This window comes from Phocoena phocoena, chromosome 1 (assembly GCF_963924675.1).
Source record: "Phocoena phocoena chromosome 1, mPhoPho1.1, whole genome shotgun sequence".
Taxonomy (NCBI): Eukaryota; Metazoa; Chordata; class Mammalia; order Artiodactyla; family Phocoenidae; genus Phocoena; species Phocoena phocoena.
In genome coordinates, this window is record NC_089219.1 from 115226591 (window position 1) to 115243951 (window position 17361).

Sequence of the window (17361 nt, forward strand, 5' to 3'; positions counted from 1 at the left end):
AATAAAGTGAATCAGCTATATGTATACCTATATCCCCTCCTTCTTGGACTTCCTTCCCCCACATCCCACTCGTCTAGCTCACCACAGAACACTGAGCCGAGCTCCCTGTGCTATACAGCAGGTTCCCACTAGCTATCTATTTTACACATGGTAGTGTATTTATGTCAAACCTAATCTCCCAATTCATCCCACCCTCCCCTTCCCCCTCTGTGTCCACATGTCCGTTCTCTACGTCTGTGTCTCTATTCCTGCCCTGCAAATATGTTCATCTGTACCATTTTTCTAGATTCCACATATATGCGTTAATATACGATCTTTGTTTTTCTCTTTCTAACTTACTTCACTCCGTGGAAGCAACCTAAATATCCATCAAAAATGGATGGATAAAGAAGATGTGGTACATATATATATATATAAAGGAGTATTACTCAGCCATAAATAGGAACAAAATTGGGTCATTTGTTTTTTTCCTTAATTCTATAAAAATTCTACTGACTCTTAACAATAATAGGAGATAGAAGTAAATCAAAACAAAGATTCTTTTTATCACATTAAAATTTTGGAGAAAATCCAGGGACATACAGGACAAAAAGAAGACCTGCCATGCCCATATTTTGCTGTTCTGAGAGTAATAACATTCACTCTAATGGGGAAGTATGAAAAATGGACAGATTGAGAAGAAAATGTGTGCTGTGCTGGTCTTCTCTGTGTGATTCCATTTTATAGACTAAAATATTGGGGTTTCCCAGAATATCAAATATCTCCATTTTCAAATGTAAGAATTTAAACACATTTCAAGCTCAAGAAACACTGTTTGTAATTTATTTTGGATCTTATGTATCTACTGCACCCAAGCACTTATTTACAGTGTAATTAGCTGTCTATATTTAGATGACAGTACAATTCTCAGAAATATAGAAACCCAATTGAGTCAGGAACATTTTACTTCATATTGTTCTATCAAAAAGAACTTTGAAAAATGTTTTTTTTGAAAGGAAATACTTTATTCTATAATCAGAAAAAAACACAAAATAATAAGGATAGGTAGAACTCAACAAACGAAAAATAGAGACCTTGTTTAATACCCCTCAGCAGTGACTAGTTGCATATAAAACAAACCCATGGCCTCCTCTCCTCCAGTTTTGTTAATGCCTTTATCTCCCAAGCCCGAGAATTTTTTCAGGTCCTGCAATAAATGTAAAACACAAACACACACACCACACACACACACACACACACACACGACTATCTTTCCACCCTCTGTACTCGCCTGTCTCCTTCATCCCCCAATACTTCCCACAACATCAAGATTCTCTGACCCAGGAATAGCTGCTTATCACTTGCCAAAGTAGGAACTGATGAAGCCAACATAATCATAGCCAGCAGGCTGGCTTCGGCCCCGTGGGTCCATGTATTGCTGCATATGTGAGGCACAGAATGACACTTGTTCTGGGGTTAGGGCCTGAAACATAAAAAAAAAAAAAAAAAAAAGAAATACAGTCATCAGGATTAAAAATAGCTGGCTCTTTGGGGCTTCTAATATGCCCTAAACTCAGGAAATGGAGAGACTTTGGAAGAAGCAGCCGGTCCTGGTCCTATCACGTGCTTTTCTTATAGAAAGAAATCTATAATTTCTAATGAATAAGACCAACTCATCTCTTCAACTTAGTTCTTATCCAAAAAGTCCCATCTCACTCTGACTGCACTATTTACACCATTCTCTAAATTTGGCTTATTAAATAAACAGGATAAATAAATAGCCTTAAAAACCAAGTAGCATGTTTGGGATTGACACTGATAGTCATTAGAGGTTGACTGTAGGTTTTTGAGTTGTGTCAAGACAACATGAGTGATCAAAGCAAATGATATCCAGTGCATAACACTATCTGAGAAAAAGTGGGGGAGGGGAATGTGGTTGCCTATGGTAAGTAGGCAGCCAAGCCTGAGATGAGCAAAATGTTGATTATGATGAGAGTGTAATGAGAGTGGATGCAAACTGGAATCTGACCTGCTTCATGTCCTCTTTGGTAATATAGGCCTTGCCCTCTGCCAGGGCTTGGAAAGCATCCTCTAGTTCATCGCTGGACTTGATGTTCTCTGACTCCTTGACGATCAGGAAGTCGGTATAGTCGGTTTGTGAGATATAGCCCTTTCTGTTGGGAGAAATAGATCAGGAATTGTTCCCTCTCAAGACAAAGAGGAAGGCAGATCCCCTTCTCATCCTACTCAGTGTCTCAGAGACAGAGAGAAGCTGGATTCTCCAAGTGTCTGTCCCATCTCAGCTCTGTGAGACTATGGGGCTATGATCTCTATTTGACCCACATCCTCTTGCCCTTACAGCCAAATAAACAGTTTCCTAAGTTCTAGCCTCTGTTTCCATATGGGTCAGTCAGCCTGACTCTCTAAGTAGAATTTGGGGATTTTCCACTAGCACCAGTCTCTAAGTATCTCAAGCTCTTCAAGTTGAGTTGAAGTCCTCTATTTCTGATTTTTTTGGTCCTTGGTATAAGAAAGAATTGGTCTCTAATAGTAACGTAATCCCTCTATGACTCTGTCCCACCCTCACAATCACACAACAGCCCCATCCGCAGGAGCTGGCCTTTGAATAATCCATGTCTCGTTAAGATCTTACACAAGGGAAGGAATTATTCTCTCAAGTTCCTTTCTCTGAACAAGCTGAAATTCCTAGATCAAACATAAACCAGGAATTGAACAAATTGCAGAGCTGGTGCCTGAGTTGGAGTTAGTGCCATGAACTTCTGAGATAATCCTAAAAGGCCACCAAAAGCTGCTCAATTCATTTATGGTAGTCTGTATATTCCCACTCTCAAGATGAATTAATTTCATATTTTATGGATCATTTTACTTTCTGTGCTTGACCCCCCCCCCCCCCCCCCCCCACCAAGCCTCATTCCCTGCTACGGTCTGGTCCTTGGTTTTCCTCCTACCTCCCTGGATCAACAGCATCCAGGAATTTCTCAAACTTGGGCTCAGGTTCACCTTCCTCCACCATGGGCAAGTAGTAATTGAGCCCTCTCAGGCAGGACCGGAAATCTTTGTGACTTAAGCGACCTGTCAAATTCTCATCAAAGTGCCTAAAGAATAAAAACATTTTATCAAGTTCAATAAGAATCAGATTTAAAAAGGAAAGAATAGTTATTTTTGTACTAGTTGGGGCTTTAGTAGCATTCCATAAGTTTATCAGTTGAGTGGAGAGCTTGCCTGTGTTTCCACACTTTTTTTTAAAACATAATCGATGGAGGGAAATGAATAAAATGTTGAACATAAAATAAATGTATTTCCTAAAATCAAGGAATCCCATAGACATACTAAAAGCCAAGACTTGAAGCTAAATAACATATCTATATCTTCATTTAAGATCCTACTAAATCACACTGAGGGAAAAAATAATAGTTACTTGGAAATTCATTCTGATTGTCTGGAAAACAAAGAACCAATCAACTATGAAGTTATACTCACCTGAAGGCTGTTTCAAACTCCTGTAGTGTCTCCTCACTCAGACCAGTGATGTCTCTGAAAGGAAAAACAAAAATTAACCTATGAAATAAACAGAGAAATATAAAAAGACATGCCATAAGAATAAGAGAGGAATTTTAGCGACTATTATGCTAGTCAAGTGATCTAGTTCAGGGGTTGGCAAACTATGGTCTGTGGGCCAAATCCAGTCAGTCACTCACTTTTGTATAGTCAATGAACTGAGAATGGTTTTTACATGATTAAAAATAATCAAAAGAAGAAGTCTGTTTCCTTAAACATTAAAAATTGTGAGAAATTCAAATTTCAATGTCCATAAATAAAATTTTACTGGAACATGTCCATGCTCATTCATTTATGAATTAACAATAGATGTTTTCTCTTCACAGCAGCAGGGATGAGTAGTTAAACCAGAGGCAATATGTCTCACAAATTGTATGATACTTATTATCAAGATCTTTACAGAAAAAGTTTGCCAGTCTCTGATCCAGATAACTAATGCTGCCAAAAAAGCTATGGAGAACTAAGGCTGCTCTGATATAATTAATTTATTAAGAAAAAAAATTTTCTCTTCTGCTCTATACTTTGAATATTTATTTCATTCTAGACATTTCGGTGGGAATTTTACAAAAGGGAGTGCTTTCTGAAGAGGTCATAGATGGTGAATAGACTCAGAGAAATGGATGGTGAGTAGACACAGGGGTTTGGGAGCACTGTGTCCCAGTTTATAATAGCCTCCTATAAAAAGAGAAATAGTCATTCTGTGGGTCAGAAAAGAGAGAGAATATCGGTTCTGGGGATAGTGAGTGTACTATCGCTGAAGCAACTCCTGTATACAGTACCCCAAACTTTAGTTCTTGGAGCTAAGTTTCTAATACCTAACACCACCCACACCCTTGCCCAGCCCTGGCCATGGGTTCTCAATACCTGGCTTGGATCTGTTGTTCCAGACTGTGTTGCCTTCTCATCCCAAGCTGGTAGAGCTGGTCCCACTGCTGAGCCAGCCCAATGGTGCTGTATTTAATGTCCAGGACCAGAGCCTCTTCTAAGTTTTCCCCCAGGTCCTCAATCTTGGTCAGCTTACGCTTCATTGCCTGGATCTCCTTCTGCTTCCTCTGGAAAAAGATAAAGAAGAGAGGCAGTCACCCAAGGTACCAGATCCAAACCTAGGGATGATACAGAAGGTAAGAAGCTGATAAGTTTAGACTTCCCTTCATTGCTCCTTTTCAATTATCTTCAGGAAATTTCCTGTCCTCTGTAAAAAATGAACTACTCAGGAAAACCACCTCACTTATATTTGTATTCCTCATTTATAAAGTGGTGGAAAGGTTAAATGATATGACTTCTATCATTCTGGTAATCTGTAATATATAAATCTAAGTGTCAACAGTTATATACTGCAGATAAAGAAGGGTAGGATTTCCAGGATCCATGCTCCCAGTGATTTGCATCATGAATTATTTGCACTATTGATTGTGGTTGAGCTCTGAGGTCCACTTAAACTTCCCAGTGTTCACACTTCAGTCTCCTTCATTGGCTTGGACAGACTTCCACAAGACTTTTCTGTCATTCAGGCATATTATATGCCAAACATCTACATTTAGGTCATGTTTTCTGAACAGGGGAATGTCTTTTCCTAAAGAGGGGAGGAGTGAATTGGTTGTGATGAGGGGGGTAGTTGTGAAAACATATTAGATATTACAATGGTTTGTGGCCCTCCAAAAATTAATCCTGTCTGACAACATCTTTTTAGCATTAAGTTCTCTGATTAGGGATAAATTAGATTTAATTAGTTAAATTTTTATTCTGGTGGTGGGGGGAAAGAAAATAAGGTTAAGGTTAAAAACACTGTTCTAGCCAACTGTTTGGTTTTTTTTTGGGCCATTTTATTTTATTTTTTGAAACATCTTTATTAGAGTATAATTGCTTTACAATGGTGTGTCAGTTTCTGCATTATAACAAAGTGAATCAGTTATACATTTACATATGTTCCCATATCTTTTCCCTCTTGCATCTCCTTCCCTCCCACCCTCCCTATCCCACCCCTCTAGGTGGTCACAAAGCACCGAGCTGATCTCCCTGTGCTATGCAGCTGCTTCCCACTAGCTACCTATTTTACATTTGGTAGTGTATATATGTCCATGCCACTCTCTCACTTTGTACCAGCTTACCCTTCACCCTCCCCATATCCTCAAGTCCATTCTCTAGTAGGTCTGAATCTTTATTCCCGTCTTGCCCCTAGGTTCTCCTGACCATTTTCTTTCTTTCTTTTTTTTTTTTAGATTCCATATATATGTGTTAGCATATGGTATTTGTTTTTCTCTTTCTGACTTACTTCACTCTGTATGACAGACTCTAGGTCCATCCACCTCACTACATAAACTCAGTTTTGTTCCTTTTTATGGCTGAGTAATATTCCATTGTATATATGTGCCACATCTTCTATATCCATTTATCTGTTGATGGACACTTAGGTTGCTTCCATGTCCTGGCTATTGTAAATAAAGCTGCAATGAACATTTTGGTACATGACTCTGAATTATGGTTTTCTCAGGGTATATGCCCAGTAGTGGGATTGCTGGGTCTATGGCAGTTCTATTTTTAGTTTTTTAAAGAACCTCCATACTGTTCTCCATAGTGGCTGTATCAATTTACATTCCCACCAACAGTGCAAGAGGGTCCCCTTTTCTCCACACCCTCTCCAGCATTTCTTGTTTGTAGAGTTTTTGATGATGGCCATTCTGACTGGTGTGAGATGATATCTCATTGTAGTTTTGATTTGCATTTCTCTAATGATTAATGATGTTGAGCATTCTTTCATGTGTTTGTTGTCAATCTGTATATCTTCTTTGGAGAAATGTCTATTTAGGTCTTCTGCCCATTTTTGGATTGGGTTGTTTGTTTTTTTGATATTGAGTTGCATGAGTTGCTTGTATGTTTTGGAGATTAATCCTTTGTCAGTTGCTTCATTTGCAAATATTTCCCTCCATTCTGAAAGTTGTCTTTTCGTCTTGTTTATGGTTTCCTTTGTTGTGCAAAAGCTTTTAAGTTTCTTTAGGTCCCATTTGTTTATTTTTGTTTTTATTTCCATTTCTCTAGGAGGTGTAGCCCACTGCTTCACTCAATTATTAAGAGATAATCTAGATTCAATTTTATTTTCTTACCACATCAAATAATAACAGAAATTTGTCAATGTTGCAAGTTGTAGGCCAGGAGCTTTTGCATTTGTTCCCTTACTTAATCATTAGAGTAAGTCTATAATGTAGCTATTATTGACTCCATTGTATAGATACAGAAATTGAAGTTGAGATTTAAGCAAACTGACATCCATGTCCATGAAGTGGTGGCCAAAGATTAGAATGCAAATTTTTGGCAGGGTTGACACCAGAGACTTAGGCTTTTGACTTTTGGGCCAGGGGACTTACCTAAAAGAATCACCAGTTTCCTTTGAGTAGTTTTTCTTGCACTCTTTGTAATTCCAGCAATGTTTAGAGCTAATGAATGAACATTACTTACTTTATTTGCTTCCAGCTGGGATTCTAGAGTTCCTGTTTCTTTCAGCAAAGATCTAGTTAAGAACCAGAGGAATACATTACTTATAATATCAGAGGTCAGTATTTTACACAAACAGACCAACTCAAAACCCCTACACTTCTATAGTTCTTCCAAGTTATATAGCTTTTCTGAAATGAATTTTCACAATGCCAAATTTTCACAAGACCAAACCCTCTCTGTTTATTGGCAACAAATGAAAAGGAAAGTAAGGCTCTCCCAGTTCTTCTCTGCCTACGAGAAAGCTTCCATACTTCCCTCCTAGTTATTATTCTCAAATATACCCTTAACCTAATGTAGGCAAGACTTCACCTAGTGGGGTGTAGGGCCAGAATGATATACACTTTGCTTCTCTTTCTTACGCCACATTTTACTTAGGGACCATCAGATTGCAATGGGATGAAGATGCTTTAGTACTAAGGCCTCCTTAACTAATTCTTTCAGAATGATACAACAAAACAAACATGATAACATAAAATACTGACCCATCCAGAAAATAATCCCTGGATATGGAGGTCCAGATCAGGAATCAGAAGAGAGAAAAGTGAAATCACACGTTAACATGGTTTACTTAAATGATCTTCTTTCTTCAGATTTATGATACATTCTAAATTCTTTGTACCTAGAAAGCATGAACCTGTTCCAGCCACTATCCCCAAAGTGTCCCCACACTGAGAAGCTCAGAGCCTTCTGTGCATCTCTTTACTTTAGGACGAAGGGCTCAGGTGTCAGGTGATATGCTCAGTGTTGGGCACCTGCTGCCAGGGGAGGAGGGACCAAAACCAGAGGCAGAGGAGGGTGAGCTGTATATCTGCCTTCCGTCAGATGTTTTATTTAGCCATGATACAGAATTTCTTTTTGTTCATTTTCTGATTTATCCTTGTCAATGGGTTTGTAGGAACAGTAGCATGGATTGCCTGAAACAACACTTTAACTCCACAATGCTGACCCACCTGCTGAATATAGTCTACCACCTTTGACCATTTACTCATTTATTATACCCTCTAAGTCTCCTCTTTTCCAGGCCATTTGCCCCAGAAGATGTGACAAATGTTATTTTCATGTATAGAACATTTTGCATTTAATAAAAGCAATTAGCATATATTATCTCACTTGATTCTCTTCACTGTTTTAGTAGTCAAGCAACATAATAATTTCCTATGAAGTATTCACAGTGTACTCTGCTCTGGTTGTGCCAATAAATACATATGTGACCTTGATCAAGTCAATTCATCTACTGAACTTCTTTCCACATTTGGAAGCAGTGGTAATGGGATCAGCTCTGTACACTTTTCAAGGTTGCTCTGAAAGTTGAGATAATGGATCATAGAAATACTTTGTAAAGTACAAAGGGGAAGGCAAACATAAGGGACTGTTACTATTTTTGGACTGTAATTATAGGCAAGAGGGAAATAAAGTATCAAGGAGAGAATACAGAATGGGCAATGAGATGAAATTCTCATTTCTCAATTTTGCAATGATTGATTTAGAGTACAGTCGATTCCAAATACAAAGCACAGACAGGATATGGTGATTTTAGGACAGCATAAATACTGTAAGAGTTCCCCTTCCTTCCCTCAGTTATGTATTTCAACCCTATAGTAAATGGAAAGTATAGTGTAGGGATCATGAGTTTGGGGGTATCACAGCACACCTGGTCTGCACGATCCAATCAAGGAAGGCACTGGCATTCTGTTCAAATTCTTGGCACATCTCAAAGTTCTTGACCTGTCTTGACTCTTCCTTTTCCAGCTCCTGCTCCCTTTCCTAAAACCCCAAATCACAGATAGTAATGTGCACATTGCAGGCCTTTCTTTGAATAAAATAACTGTTTCTGAGTCTCACCTGCACATCTTCCCTCTTCCAAATCTCACCTATCTTCCAATACTATTGCCTGTGTGCTCACTTTTCTTCCAGCCCATCTCTTCTCATCTCAGAAATGTGAAAGAAGCTTATGCAACTTCCCATAAGTACTTACAGGTGTTACCAAGCCCAGTAACAAATAAACTAGTAACAAAGGCAAATCTTTCTTCAACTCAATTTTTTTCCAGTTGAAATTTCATTTAAATGAACATAAATGTAGCTTTAAAGGAAAAGATAATGAGTTGCCAAATGAAATTGGTGATTTTATAGTGAAATTTTTCTTTGTAAACTTTTAAAATACTTTCCATAGCTTCAGTAATGAGCATTACTATATACAGACAAAAAGTAAACACAAACACATTAAAAAGGCACTTTTGGAGATGTGTATAAAATAGAGAATGCCTTGGAGTATATACACTGTAAAGATATATACAAGCCTCATGAACTTCTCATAACCTATTTTTAGAGCCATCTCCTGGAGCTTGTGCTTGCTTCCTTGAATCACCACTCAACACCCAGATGCTTGAGACTCTAACCTATAGGGCATAGGGCTATGCCTGTTGTGAACATATTTCCAAATTTTTTCTTAGATTGTCTCAGTACATGACTGCTGTCCCAATATAATTATTAATAGTGTTCCTTTCTTTCTCAAAAGTCCCCAAACTTGGATAATATATCAAGTGATCATGCTTACTATAGCCAAAGGAACTCTCTGCTTTGCCCCAAGCTACCTTGACGATGTCAGATAGGTGATTCCAGATCCTTTCTAGCACCTCCACTGTTAACCACGTATAGGGACTAGAGGACACATTTAAGGCCTTAATCTGCTGGTCTAGCTCTAGCAAATAGTTGAAGTCTCCTTGGGCCCTTGCCAAGGAGGCCAAGAAATCCTCATGGTCCTTCTTCAGCCGCTGAATTGCATCCAGTGAGACACAGTGCACAGGCTCTGACAGGTCCTCCTCAGCATTCTCACACCAGTTGTTGAAAGCTGAAGCCTTGTGTGCAAATTCCATGAATAGATCCTCGGCCTAGAGAGGAAAAAAAAAAGACACCTCCATCTTTTCTGATAAAGCTCATCAGCAGAAAAGAAGACTGAGGATAAAAAAAATGACTATTGGGGCTTCCCTGGTGGCGCAGTGGTTGAGAGTCCGCCTGCCGATGCAGGGGACACGGGTTCGTGCCCCGGTCCGGGCGGATCCCACATGCCGTGGAGCGGCTGGGCCCGTGAGCCATGGTCGCTGAGCCTACGCGTCCGGAGCCTGTGCTCCGTAACGGGAGAGGCCACAACAGTGAGAGGCCCGCGTACCACAAAAAAAAAAAAAAAAAAAAGACTATTTTCAGGGCCAACACTCTAAGAGGGCAGAACTAAAACCAATGAAGACCATGTGATCAGATGGATGGACATGTAAATTCAAGGTACAAGCCCTGATCCTAGCATTTTCTCTTTTTCTTCCAACACTTACAAATGAAGTTGGATGACTTCTAGGATTATATTAGCTATAAGATTCCAAAAGTGGCAAGGGTAGATTGCAATGATAAGATTTCATGATTTCTTGTTCTGATGTCTGTGTTCCAAGTCTACTTGGCACATAGTAAACATGCACAAATAAGTGTTAAATGAATGAATGGATAATTGATTGAATAAAAAATATCAATTTGTGGCATAGGCATTTCTTCTTTCTCTCCTCTGATCTTCTGCAGACCACACTTCTTTGATGTCTGTTTGCGTATACTGAGTACTCATCCTACCTTCCTTCTGAACCTTGTTCAAGGCTCATCTCATGCCTGAATCCCCTGCTTAAACCCATTTCCTACCCTCTAACCTGTATCCTTATCCATGCAATACTCTTTGGAGTTATTTATATGCTCTGAATGACTTTGAATTTCTAAATGAGAGAAATAGCATGGATTTTCCCAAACAGTAGGTAATAGAAAAGTTTTAGATTTAAAATACATCACATAGGGACTTCCCTGTTGGCTTGGTGGTTAAGAATCTCCCTGTCAATGCAGGGGACACAGGTTTGAGCCCCGGTCCGGGAAGATCCCACATGTTGCAGAGCAACTAAGCCTGTGCACCACAAATACTGAGCCTGCACTCTAGAGCCTGCGAGCCATAACTACTGAAGCCCATGAACCTAGAGCCTGTGCTCCACAACAAGAGAAGCCACCGCAATGAGAAGCCCGTGCACCGCAACAAAGAGTAGCCCCCACTCACCGCAGCTAGAGAAAGCCCGTGCGCAGCAAGGAAGACCCAATGCAGCCAAAAATAAATAAATAAATAAATTTGTAACAAAAATTGAAATAAAATACATCATATATTTTGGGTCAGCAGATTGTACTTTCAAAGAAAGTTATGTTATACAGATATGAAAATCAGTTTTCATCTCCAAACATAGGGGTTAAAGAGAAGAAAATTGACCCAAATGGAAGGAGACTGCAAAGGTATTACACCATTACACCTTCTCTGTATTCATTTCAGCAATCTATACACTAAAATAGACCAAACACAGAGAAAACTAATATTGTCTCTACCCAAGAAGGACATGAAAACCTATAAATAATGTCATATTATTTTCATAATATTATGTATCAACTGAATATTTTACAAAGATTTTAAAATCATAAAATAAAATAAAACTCTTTGCAGTTTGAAAATTGAGTAAAATAGACTTAGAACGTGAAGTATCTTCTTATGTAGAATGTGTGTATGTACATATATGTCTGTGTGTGTGTATATATATATATATAGATATGGATATGCAGTTTTCCATTAATTGCTTTAACTTTTCACTTAAGATTAATTTCTGTAGGTTCCATGTCCTTCAATAGAGTAGAAATTAATTAAGGGTCTGATTTTGTACCTGTGTGTTTTCTGATTCCTGTAACTCCCTACCTTAACTTGTTGCCAGGTGCAATACTTCCCTTAACTTGTTGCCAGGTACAATACTTCTTATGGTCTAGAAATACTCAGCAATTTCACTGACCATCTTGACTTCCTTTTACTATTAATATTTTTATCATCAACATCTAATACCTTAGCAGCCACCACTAGAAAGAACATTTTAAAACTTATATCCATATAGAACATGGTGGTTTATATTGCATTTTCGATCTATTATCTCTTTTAATACTAATAACATAGAAACAGATATGATGGTGATATTATCTTATTTTATAAATAGAGAAATCAAGGTTCAGAAATGTTAAGTTACACATGCAAGGTCCCCTAGCTAGGAAAGATGAGAACACAAGTTATACTTGTCTAATATTCCTTTTATTTGAGTTAGCAAAAAAGACAAGGACAACCTTGACTCCTACATGCCAGTATTAGTTCTTCCATACAATAAGATCTTCTATCCCTTGTCTCACCTACCTGTTTCCATTATATGTACCTGGCTTCCATCATAAGTCAGCTGGATAACTGATAAATCAGTCAAAAAAATACTCCCTATCAATCTAAAAAAATGAATTACTTCTTGCTCATAAGAATGTCTTCCTGATTCTTTGCAATGTACTCACTTAAATGTCTATAGTATTCAAACACGGTTTCCAGTATCTATTTCTGGATTTCATGGCTAAGGTACAGATAATTGAGGCCTGATGGTGATTCATCATTTTTTTTTTTTTTTTACCTTCTGTAGGGGCAGCTGTTTTTCCAGCAATTCCTGTCTGTGGGCTTCAGAAGCTTCCAGCAGCTGTTCCCAGAGCCTCAGCAGGGCAGCATGGCGCTCTTTAATGGATTCAGTCTGGCTGTGCTCAGCAGCCACCAGTTGGTTCTTCAGGTCAGTTATCTCAGACAGTCTCTCTTGCTGGAAACTCTGCAGACTGGCATGCAGTGTGTCCTGAGAAAGACCCATAGAGAAGCTGTGAACAGAAAAATAATGCAGATTCCAAGGGGTCATTCATACCTGGGTTCCACCAGATTGGACCTATACAAGAGTTTAGAGTGATGCCCATGGAAAATGAAATAGGACTTAGAGACTTTTGTAAACATTTGGGATTGGAATTATAGTTAAATTCCAGTGTTTTAAAATTGGATTTTAGATTAGGTACAAAATTAATATTAAGAGAGTATTGAAGCATGATGTGATATTCCAAATTTTTCCAAATCAAAACTAAATTCTTCTTAAGGCTCATATTTTAAGAATCTTTTATATCACTTATTAGATTTTGCATTCTTATTAGCACTAGAAATTGTGGGAGTATGCAAACTAACAAAAGACCTTATATAGGTGCCAGTTATACAAATGATTGTGTGTGTGCATATGTGTATGCAAATGATATCAGAATCACAAAATTCAGGATGTTCCACTTCCAGCTTTAACAGGATGGTATTTGACCAATTCTCCCTTTGAGAACAACTTTTAATGCTGGATAGAAGTACAAAAAATCAGCTGTTTGAAAGGGATCAGAATGTAACTCAGGTAGCTATAACTTGAGGGATCAAAATTCCAGGGAGAAGGAAATAGTAGCAAACTAAGAGTAATACTCTCTGTCACTTTCCCCTTTGAAGTATAAGCTGTACAGGGTGAGGTAGTAGAGGAAGCAGATGCTCAGATCTTTTGATCATCTCATGGAACTAAAGGGACAAAAATTGGAGTTCTGGGAAACTGGGGCATCCACGGTTTGAGGAAATCATGAAAAGGGAGCTGCAGAAAAGGAGGCTCAATAATCTCCCTGTATGTCCCCATCAGGGTATTTATAGATTCCTAAACACAAGTCCTAGAAGTCAAGCAGAAAACAGTAGCTAAGAATGTAAAATCTAAAGAATCTAAAGTCTAAAGAATCTAAAATCTAAGAATTTTCTGCAGTCACACAGTGCTGTGATCAGGACACATCAAGTAGGAGCAGACTTAGTGAAAGAGGTTTAGTTGAAACCTCTAAAGTCCCTAGGTTTAAGAGCAAACTGAAAAAGGCTAGTCCTCAGGAAAACTGAAATCACATCTTGAATCATTACTGAAAAAAGTGGGGTTGGATAGGGGATAGGGTAGGGGAGGTGTTAAATTATAGCTTTAAATAAAACTCATGAATTAATTACTTTAAATGTAAATGGATTCACTACTCCATTAAAATCATCAATAGATAATAAATCAATTCTCATCTATATTATATTTATAAAAGATACATCTAAGACTTACAGACACTCTGCACTTCTATGTTCATTGCAACATTATTCACAGTAACCAAGATACAGAAGCAAACTAAGTGCCTGTCAACAGAACAATAGATAAAGAAGATATGTGATATACACATATGGAATATTATTCAGTCAGGAGGAAGAAGGAAATCTTGCTGTTTGCAACAACTTGGATGAAACTTAAGGGCATTATGCTAAGTGAAATGTGTCAGAGAGAAAGACAAATACTGCATAATTTTACTTACATGTGGAAACTAAAAAAGCCAAACTTAGAGAAACAGCCAAACTTAGAGTACATTGGTGGTTGCCAGGGGCTGGGAGGTGAAGGAAATGGGGAGAAATTGGTCAAAGGGAACAAACTTCCATTTATAAGATTAACAAGTGCTGGAGAGCTAATGCACAGCATGGTGATTATAACTAATATTTCTGTATTATGTACTTTAAAGTTGTCAAGAGAGTAGATCTTAAATGTTCTCACCTTAAGAAAGAAATGGTAATTATGTCACAGGATGGAGGTGTTAGCTAATGCTACAGTGGTAACCATTTTGCAATTTATAAATGTACCAAGTCAACAACAAAAACAAAAAATATAAAGGCATAGAAATATTTTTTAAAGGGTTGGAAATAGATATACATTGCAAAGAGTAAACAAAAGAAAATTGGTATCGTATAATAATATATGGAAAAAAATTTAAGAAGTGTGAAAAACAAACGTGTTATTGGAGAGAAAGAGAAACTTTTCATAATTAAAAGAATCAATTCATCAAGATTATTTCATAATTCTAAATGTCAACACAACTTTTAACCTAGCTTTAAAATATATAAAAATAAAATGTATAAAATAAAATATTTAAATAACATAAGTAACAAAATCTGATAGGTAATATAAATTATTGCAAAATACACATTCTTTTCAATTGTACAAAGACTATTCACCAAAAGAGTGAATAAAAAATTTTTTTAAATTTTAAAAAATCAAGTAATATCAAAGGAAGTTAAAAAATAATAAAGATATAAAAAGATATTAATGGAATATAGTACAAAGATACAACAGAGAAAAAAATTGGTTCTCTAATAAAAATGAACACCTACTGGCAAGACTGATGAGGGAGAGAAAACTAGCAAATTATCTCTATCATGAAGGAAAGGGGAACAATATTACAGGTCCTACAGACAATAAAACCACAAATTTAGGAATGAAATAATCCTGTGTGAAGCTTCTGTGTGATATGGGTCTTGGACTTCACGGGCATCTATCAACAAGGCAACCCTGCTCTCACCTGCTTTGCCAGGAGAGTGAGGAAGGCAGCGAGGTCTGCACCATTGCCATTGGTCTTCAGGCTTGTTTCTTTCTCAGCTGAAGAGCAAAGATAATTAATAAGAAGGGAAATAGAGTTGGTCTTGTATCAGCCGTGGTAAGGAGAAAAGGAATATTTACTATAGGCCACAAGACAGCCTCCTAACTCTCAAAGCAGATGATTCATTAGAATATGGGGGGTGTAGGGTCCAGTGAATTGTTTTTCTAGACTTATGCAGGATAAAGCTGACTGAAACAGAGCTGGAGCCAAGAGGACTTTTGAATGTTTCATAAGGAAAACTGCAGACTAGAGATAAATTATAAGTAAGTCAAACACACAGTTTATTGCCTAGAATGTTTTGCCATGGCCTTATCTTGCTGAATATCACATGTGAAATTACCAGTTTCCAAAAAAAGATGTTCTCTGGAATTATAGTACTTAGTTATCCACTCAGCATGTGCCTCTGTGTGTTTGTGTGTGTGTGGGCATGTGTGTGCTTGCACATGTGTGAATGTAATTGTAATTGTGTCCAGACAGGATAGGAGTGAGTAATGAAGGGAACATCTTCATTCCCATGGTAAGCAACAGAGCCCCAGGATCCATTCTATAAATGGAATTATCGGCGTTTCTCAAACCTAAGACCTGGGCCCTCACACATCATACCTATCCAGGCCTCAACCACATCAGCCTTCCAGTTGAACTGCTGAAAGTCATAATCATCTTCTAGTTGTAACTTCCAAGCAGCCATTGCCTTGGCCAGAGAAGGGGTCTTTTCTTTTAGAGCCTCTATCTTGGTAGAAATCTTCTCTTTATGCTGACTTTCCTCCTGTAACACCAAGGCCGAAAGGAGGAGAGACAGATATACTGATGAGTGTCCAGGGCCAGAAATGTGAATTCTTTAGTATTATTAAAAAGCTTTCATCTCTCTCATTCCAAATATATAGCTACTCTCTTCTAGGTCTAGTGAAATTATTCTATTATTCACCTATAATAGAATAATATCTATGCCACCCAGATGATTATTTCTACCCCAGCATTTGGACAATCTTCTCATGTTTGTCCATATAAGTGTGATCTTCTTAGTTGGCATAAGCATCTCAAACGTAAGGAGTCACCTCTGTTTAGGATTCTTTTGTATTCTTTAGGATTCAGCATTTAGATCACTGAGCCTCTGTTAAAACAGGCAGTTAAACAAAACAATGGTTCTCAAATTACAAAGAGGTTTCAGTGGGGTCCTCATCTCTAGAGGCATGCAAAGAAATTTCTTCACATTCTTAAAATACTCTATGACCAAAGCAAGTCACGTATAATATATTTTTTAAGCCCGTATTCTGCAGAGGATAAGAGTAAGAGTGTCAACAAATGATTTTTTTAAAAATCTAAAAAGTGTACCTATAAGAACTTGAAGAAAAAACTTCCAGAAAACAGAAATTGAATAAAAAATTATTTACTGAAACAATAACAACAATAACAAAAACCAGCTTAGAAGAGATTATCAAAGTTCTACGTATGATTTTAGCACTGCTCATGATTCTACATTTGGGCCAATCCCTTTTTGAAAATCCTTTTTTGACCCGGAACCCCTAGCACAGCTCACCTTGCTCAGGATGTCTTCTCCTTGAGCACACACATTTTTCACTCGGATCTCATGGACAGCGAAGTCATTCTCCAAAGCTTCGAGTTTCTTTAGCAAGCTCTGTGTAAATGAGTCAGTGAGAATCAAAACTTCCAAGACTAGACAATCTATCCCACTTACATTCTGATTCCTTTTGATGCCATTCACCAGGGATGATTCAAGTAAATTGGCAGACCAGATGAGTGTTCCCTTACTCCTGCATAGCTCCACTAAATTCCTCTCCCCAAACTCTTCACTTGCCAGAAAGGCAACCTTACCAGAAAAAGAGCCAAAGGAATACAAGTGACATTGTTTCTAACTTACCATGTGACCTTAGACTTTTCTGGATTTGGGAATGAGTGTTGATCAAGGTAGTACATAAGGATTTCCCCACATTGAAA

General features: G+C 37.8%; 1 protein-coding gene across 1 annotated transcript in view; it reads right to left on the reverse strand.

Annotated features, from left to right (window-relative positions):
- Positions 1-991: 991 nt before the first annotated feature.
- Positions 992-17361, reverse strand: part of SPTA1 (spectrin alpha, erythrocytic 1) — a 68018-nt gene continuing 51648 nt past the window's right edge. Inside the window, exons 40-52 of the mRNA XM_065873884.1 lie at positions 16943-17041; positions 16009-16171; positions 15328-15404; positions 12543-12752; positions 9642-9938; positions 8702-8814; positions 7533-7550; positions 7012-7063; positions 4423-4610; positions 3481-3534; positions 2949-3095; positions 2009-2153; positions 992-1462 (exon numbers count right to left, since the gene is read on the reverse strand). Coding sequence (XP_065729956.1) covers positions 1337-1462; positions 2009-2153; positions 2949-3095; positions 3481-3534; positions 4423-4610; positions 7012-7063; positions 7533-7550; positions 8702-8814; positions 9642-9938; positions 12543-12752; positions 15328-15404; positions 16009-16171; positions 16943-17041 — 1689 coding nt within the window. The 3' untranslated portion in view covers positions 992-1336. The remainder of the gene's footprint in view (positions 1463-2008; positions 2154-2948; positions 3096-3480; positions 3535-4422; positions 4611-7011; positions 7064-7532; positions 7551-8701; positions 8815-9641; positions 9939-12542; positions 12753-15327; positions 15405-16008; positions 16172-16942; positions 17042-17361) is intronic.